The following is a 7,400-nucleotide window of genomic DNA, read 5'->3' on the forward strand; positions in this document are numbered from 1 at the left end:
TAACTGGAATTTGAATAACAGATAAATAATAAAGTAATAACCTTTATTTCCTCTTATGCACATGGAAAGTTAAAAAATATATATTAGTTTCTTCAAAAAATACATATAGATATTTTATGTTGAGTTATACTGGCATGTTGACAAATTGTATTATGAAAATCAAACGTAAGAGATGTCGCTTTTCGATATTACCATGGAAACAAGATTAAACACAGAAAGTCAAAGTCGTGAACGTCAACATGGACGACGAAAATGTAGATAATACAGATACAGTTGAAGAAAATGATACGGAAGAGTCTAAACCTACAGAAGATGATTCAAAACTTGTCGAAATTGAGAGAACATTAGCCATAATAAAACCTGATGGTGTGGATAAAGCAAATGAGATTGAGGAAACTATTCTTAACGAAGGGTTTACCATATTGCAGGTGAGATAATATACCACAAATTACAAGTAAGATTACCACGTTCATGTTATATTATTAAAGGCATAATTAGGTCTATTTTCATTGACTTATTAATATTAACTCAATTTTGACTGTTAATAGTATCTGCATGACTGTGGACTGGAAGGTTAGTTTGAAAAAGAAAACGTAAGTTGGGGGGGGGACTTCCAAACTAATGCTGCCCATTAATCTAATTGTAGATATGCTTTAGATTTGGCCCATTGTCCCCTCCTACAGTTAAAAAAAGCTGGAGCCGGGACTGAATATATTATCAAGGAAACGTGAAATCAGTAGAAAGATCAAGTTGTGATAATATTTTACTATCATAATTACAAAATACACACACAAAAAATTGCTTAAGATACAGTTCTTTGGATTATTAGTGCCAATTGAAATAAAGCTACCCCATTTTTCTTTTTACATCAATTTTATAGGTTATACTTAACTCCGAAATGGACCGACAGAGAAGATAATAAATACGACTGTTCAGTTAAAAGTCAGCTAAAAAAATATTTTAAAATAATTAAATTAAGCCAAGCGTTGATTTAAAAAAAAATCTAGAATTTTAGGGTTTTGTACTAAACTCCGAAAAAAAAAGATATTTCTTAAAGGGAATATAAAACACGTTTTATTTTGTTTCCCATTGTCATAAAATAGAAAGTGAAATAAATTGTTGTCGAAACTGGTAAATAAGTGCAATACCTATGTAATTTTTTTTAATCACAAGTACACTCTCACACACAATAACAAACTCCAGACTTTTCTGTATCACATGGCCTATAACTATAAAACAGAATATAGGCCCACTGTATACATATAGTACTATATAGCAAACGGACTCAAAATCCCCATTGACAGTACTATACCGTTTCCCTTGGAACGGATGTACAGTATCATAATAAAATGAACTCTCATATTATACTGTAAAATAATAACAGAACCAGTGCCGCCCACAGAAATCTTCGCCAGGCATCCCTCTGTCTTGTTTTATGCTCATGACACGCTGGCGTAGAGGCCAAGTTCTCCAAATGCCTGGGACTAGATACCCTACTGCCCCTCCCCTTCTTGTGGGCGGTACTGAACAATTTCTAGATACGGGTACTGTTGTGAATTTTTTTTTTCATGCAGCCTAATATCAATATAATGATTTTACTGTTTTTTAAATGAAGTTGCTGTAGTGTCTGTACGTAACTCATGATGCTTTATATTTCAAAAATAGAAACGAAGTCTACAGTTGACACCAGAACAGGCAAGTGAATTTTATGCTGAACATTTTGAGAAACCTTTTTATCCCAGACTAGTAACCTACATGTCAGGAGGCCCTATTATTGTAATGGTTTTAGTTCGTGAAAATGCAATTTTACACTGGAGAGAAGTGATTGGTCCAACAAAACCATCAGTAGCTAGAGAAACAAAACCTGACAGGTGACTTTTTAATACTTCTAGCATAAATTAATATGAACTTTTAAAATCGGTCAAAAAAAGAAATAAATAAACAACTGCTATGTTAGAAGTATTGTTAATAAAACCAACTGAATAGAGAAGAGGAAGGAAACCTGCACTTACTCAGTTTTTTTTATCGTAGTTACATTCAAGTGTTTATCACTTTTCAAAATAATTTGTCTGGTTTCCCATAAAAATTAATCATTTCGAACAAAACTTTTGTTTTATCATAATTTTGACTGCTAAAAATTGTGGAATAATATGGTAAAATAATATTTTTTGTAAAATTTACGAGCCGATTTGAAGTGTGTATTAAACTGTCCTAAAGAGAAATTACAGCTACAATGAATATAAAAATTTTGTTTTCAGCATCAGGGCCAAATATGGTGGTGATGACGAACACAATGCTGTCCATGGTAGTGATAGTTCAACCAGTGCCGAGAGGGAGATTCGTTTCTTCTTTCCAGATAGTAAGTATCAGGAACACAGACTCCTTAAAACTTTAAATGAATTCTGGACTCAGTACTACATGTAATTAATGTATACATAAGTTCATTAAAAAAAATATAAGTAATCTATTTTACACACAATTAAAAACCCACCAGGGCATAGCAGTTAGTTCAACAGAAGAAAAATGTGAAAAAAAAAATCAGGATTAGCACTAGAGAAGTTTATGCCTTAAAGGAAACAAATTTTAATAAATAATTTAAGATGAAACAAGATGAACATTTCTACTTAAACATTTGACCTAAAACATGTTAGAAAAATAAACAGAAGTTTCTTAAACATTTTGGATTTAAAGGTTTTTGATACATGTCTTATTTCTATTTACAGATTGATAGGGTTGAGAGTGCAATCCAAGTGAAAGTAAAGTCAGATTTACTGATGGAAAAGGATACTTTTTGTTTTATATTTCTTTAAAGGTCAACTGTTGGTATAAATGGTTAAAGACCATATGTCACCTTGCTTTTTTGTAACGTTTTAAAGCATTATTACACATCATAATATAAGAAACAATTTCATTGTTCTTACTCTTAATTCAGAAACAGTTTGCTTGTTTGAGACAGTTTAATGAACTTACAATGCTAAAATCCAGTATTTTATACTCCATGGTGGACAGAGTGCATAGAGCCCATTGTGTAGCTTTGCATTAAGAAAACAACAATTTGTTTGAGACTTGTCATGTGGTTGGCTGCTTTTTCTCATGATTGCAAATTGCCTGATGAGTTGGTACAATCTTCATTTATTTCCAAAACTCACCTACACAGATAAAGGATTTCACTTTTAATAGAGCTGTAATCTCGTGTTCTCAGCATTGCAGTCAAGAACTTTAATAATAATAATATTTTTTTCTTAATCTCAACATGAATTCTCGAGGCTTATGGTACTGATATTTTATTTTCATTTCTTCCTGGTTTCTGTTTTTCTTTTTGTTTTACATTGGTGGAATTATAAGCACAGGAGAAACTAGAATTATGAACTTGGAGTTGACATTTAACACAAAATTACACACAAATATTTTAATTGTGTGGTATGAATAACTAGATATTTGTGCCCTTTCTGTTTGAGTTTTGAGCCACAATTAAAAAAAAATTTACTGATGTTATGAGGTCTTCAAGTAATTGTTTTTAAATTATAAGGTTAAAAAACTAAACCAATAATTTTCTGTTTTTATGGAGTAGTCAGTTTATTTTCAAATTTTTAATAATTTGAATTTTTGTTCTTTATTAATATTTTTATGTATTTTCATGATTTTGTGAGAAATTATCCTTAAAATTTACTGACATTTGACTCACTATCTGAGAGTTTGAATTCTGTCATAGACCTTTCTGCTGTGACAGAACACAGATAGCCCTTTCTGTAGTTTTGTGCAAAATTCAACAAGAACAAACAAATTATATGATATATTAATTTTCCAAATAACTTTGAAAAGGTCTGTATATTATGTTAGGCCTAACATGATTATAGGTAAATTATTTTATTTTTATTAGCTGTATTTGAGTCCACATTAATTGGGGATACAGCTCGTGACTACTTGGCTAAGTATATCAATCCCACTTTGTCAAAAGCACTGGTAGAACTCTGTAAAGAAAAGCCTGCTGACCCTGTGGTGAGTACTATTTACAATTTCGTTTTTATAAATTTACTGAAATACCTGTAATGGCTATATTATATAAATAAATTGGTCAAAAAAATATATTCTCAGCTTAATTTATATAAATCTGCCACAAGAATTTGTATGCACCTGATAAAACTCTCTTCCTATTTGCAAAAATATTAGATTTTTTACTTGTGAAACTTGAAGCCATTTAACAAGATTAACTTTTGTTACTAATGCATTATGATGTCATTCTAATTCTGATTATGTAACTTGTACATTTAAGTTTATGTATTCTGGAAGAACACTACACTATTATCAGTAATAGTTTGTTCTTGTAAAGAGGTTTTTAGTAAATAATAGCTTACTAGAATGAATTTGAATACCTACAAAATATTTTACATTATAAACAATGTAATGTTAACTTTACAGTTAAAATTACAGTGCAAAACAGATACATGACTGAATTCTTGCTCTTTTTGGGACTAAGACTGTCAAAAGCAAAGAACATAGAAACTTCTAAAACGAAGAGCAAATTATCATATATGTTTCTACATACTGTTTTGATTGCAAACCTCTATTTCAATAACACAATTAAATATAATTTTGAAAAAGATTTTTACTTCTTGAAAGTGTTTTGTGGTTAAATTTATTTAATAATTTGAATGTTTCTTTTGTGGAAATCTTCACTTTTAATTTACTAGTTTATCAAAATAAGAAATTTAAAAACATTAAGGTGTAAGACAGTGAAAACAAACTTTTAGCATTTCATTAATATTAAGATGAAAAATAAATTAATGAACTTATTTGTTATTAAAAGTATCCTTTAACTTCTATTTAGGGAGGTATTGGATGTCTGATGGTCAAAAGTTTGATGTGGTGTTTTATATATGTTTAGGCTCTGTTATCCCTTCATGTTTCTTTTAGGTTAGCATCACTTTAGTAGTAAGTATTCTGCCTGTACGACATTATTCTTAAGCTCACCTCTCTATATTTCTAATTTTTAAATTTATCTTTGCTGAATTTAGTTTGAGCTCATGAGGATGTAAACACAATTCTATTTAAAATATTTATTAAAAAGGATGAACATTTTTTCTATCCAGTTTGTACTACTTATAAAGCTTTGTAAACAATTTTTCATCTATTTTTATTTTTAATGTAAGAAACTTGTATAGATGGTATTTTATTGACAGGTGTGGTTAGCTGACTGGCTTTTGGCAAATAATCCATACCGTGCTGGTGTTCAAGAAACAGTAGAATCCAATTGAAATTATAAATGAGGAACCTATATGTGTGTGTGTGTGTGTGTGTATACACACACACACAACAAACATACATTAAAATTAGAATACTGTAGAACTTCTGAGCAAAATAAGCTGCTATCAAAATGTTAGAATCTGACTCTTGTATAATTTTGTGATATTTTGTAGTATGAGCACATGCATTAGAACAGATGAAAGTTTTTATCAAAGTGTGCTTACCTTTTTTTTCTTCATTGACATGATTTTAATTTTATTCTCCAATTTGTTTTAACATTAAACCTTAGCATAGAAGTTGTTCAATGAAGTTCATTGAAACCAAATATTTTATTATTTATATGAATTTTGCAAATATTTTATGTTTAGGAGAAAAATATTTCATTTTAATTCACATGTTGTGAATGTTCAACTGTGATCCTAACATATAAAAAATAAATAAATAAATATATATATATATATATATATATTTCATTAGAATTATAGTGAAAATGGTTTCATTATAATATTGAACCAGTATGCCACCATTAGAATTTCTACTGAATAAGTGATCTATTATTTAAAACAGTAAACTTATTGAAATAAACAGAAATATATGTACTAGTATTACTGCAGTAATGCCAATGAAGTTTGCACAATTCGAATATTACAAATAAGCTCTTTTGTAATTCTGAAAATATAATCACAGAAAGATTAGTAGTGTCCAACATTTTTCATATATTCAGAGCAGTCTTTACAAAACCTGTCATTAAATTAAAATATGAATTCAGTTTATACCATAATGTTCAATTACAAAAGATGCAATATGCCTATTTAAAGTATTCAGAGTAATTCTTTCATTATAACAAAATTAATTTTTCTATACTGGATATAAATGTTAGTTTCAATTTTTCAAATATTTGAGTTTTTTTTTCAATTTGTGCACCTATTTTATTAAAAAAAACATTTTGAACTCTTCATTCCTTTCACAAAACATGTAATAATGATATGGAGTAGTTAATTATGTGTATAGGAAATTATACAAATATCCAGATTATATGAACAGCTATTCATTGTGTGTACCTTATTTCTTAAATGTCTTTACTTCTGGAATTACAAATGTGCATCTGTTGATTTACAGTAGGAATGATTTCTGCTACAGACTTGTAACTTTATAGGCAGTTTTCTTTTATTAAAACATACATTTTCGCTAGCATTTCGAAACTAAAGAGCTGTTCGTAAATGGAAGGAATACAAATAGTTTAATTAAAAAACAAAACAGAAAAGCCATCACAAAAAAGCCAGAATATGTGGAAACTGTCTAAATACAGAACAAATTAAACATAAAAATAAGTACACTGGATATAGTACTTAACCTTTGACGAAATAAGACCAAAAGGCACGCTAAACCTTCATCAAAAGTTTTACTTCTACAGAAAGTTTAACATTTCCAGCTACAAGCTGTTAATTGTGTAATGCTAGCTCCAAATCTCATTTCATTCAGTTTTCTTCAATATACACTCTAAACGTATGTTAAATAAAGCAATATCATGTTGGACTTAGTTTATTTATTCCTATGCAACACCCATAACAACCATTTCAAACAGTTGCATTATTTAAAATAAATATTTTCTGAAGCCAGTTAAGCCTCAATTCAACATCTTTGAATAACTAAAGTTATAAGGTTTTAGTAATTCTTCCATAAAAATTGTATCTTTAGAGCAAGTGTTTGAGAAAATTGCTTTTCATTACTTTGAATAATAATAATAGCATACCAGTACCAAAAATTTTATGCCAAAAACCATACATTTGAAAACATTGAAACTTGTGAACAATTCACACACAAATGAGGAACTACAGCTCATTTAACAAACCAAACGAACACATCCTCCATTAAAAAAAACGTACTTCTCTGTAAATTATATTCTTACGGAAATATGTACTTGTTTCTTTTAAAAAAGCCATGAATGTCTATAACTAACAACATTAATTTTGAAACAAATTAAATGTATATTTTATCAAAATAAGCATAAAATTCTGAAAAGCTTTTTATCATTGTTTGAGGTTATGCCTCCGTTACAGTAAAATATTTTTGAAATAGTAACCAGCATTCTTCAGCCACTAAAACCTAAAGTTAATATGCCTTTATACCTTCAAGAAAGCATAAAATGTTAGCAA

At 29.0% G+C, this 7,400-nt stretch overlaps 1 protein-coding gene across 1 annotated transcript; it reads left to right on the forward strand.

Moving 5' to 3' along the window:
* The first annotated feature begins 239 nt into the window (after positions 1-239).
* Positions 240-5,598, forward strand: LOC106464023 (nucleoside diphosphate kinase homolog 5-like). The gene is made up of 5 exons (XM_013924133.2): positions 240-428; positions 1,666-1,871; positions 2,259-2,359; positions 3,881-3,999; positions 5,181-5,598. Exons 1-5 carry the CDS (start codon positions 240-242, stop codon positions 5,253-5,255), a joined length of 690 nt encoding a protein of 229 aa, XP_013779587.1. The 3' UTR covers positions 5,256-5,598.
* Positions 5,599-7,400: the final 1,802 nt, after the last annotated feature.

Source organism: Limulus polyphemus, unplaced genomic scaffold, assembly GCF_000517525.1.
Source record: "Limulus polyphemus unplaced genomic scaffold, Limulus_polyphemus-2.1.2 Scaffold57, whole genome shotgun sequence".
Classification (NCBI taxonomy): domain Eukaryota; kingdom Metazoa; phylum Arthropoda; class Merostomata; order Xiphosura; family Limulidae; genus Limulus; species Limulus polyphemus.

Coding starts and splice junctions, on each gene's coding strand:
- LOC106464023 (XM_013924133.2), top strand. CDS start 240: ATGGACGACGAAAATGTAGATAATACAGATACAGTTGAAGAAAATGAT. Junction 2,360..3,880: donor TCGTTTCTTCTTTCCAGATA/GTAAGTATCAGG, acceptor TATTTTTATTAG/CTGTATTTGAGTCCACATTA. Junction 4,000..5,180: donor AAAAGCCTGCTGACCCTGTG/GTGAGTACTATT, acceptor TTTTATTGACAG/GTGTGGTTAGCTGACTGGCT.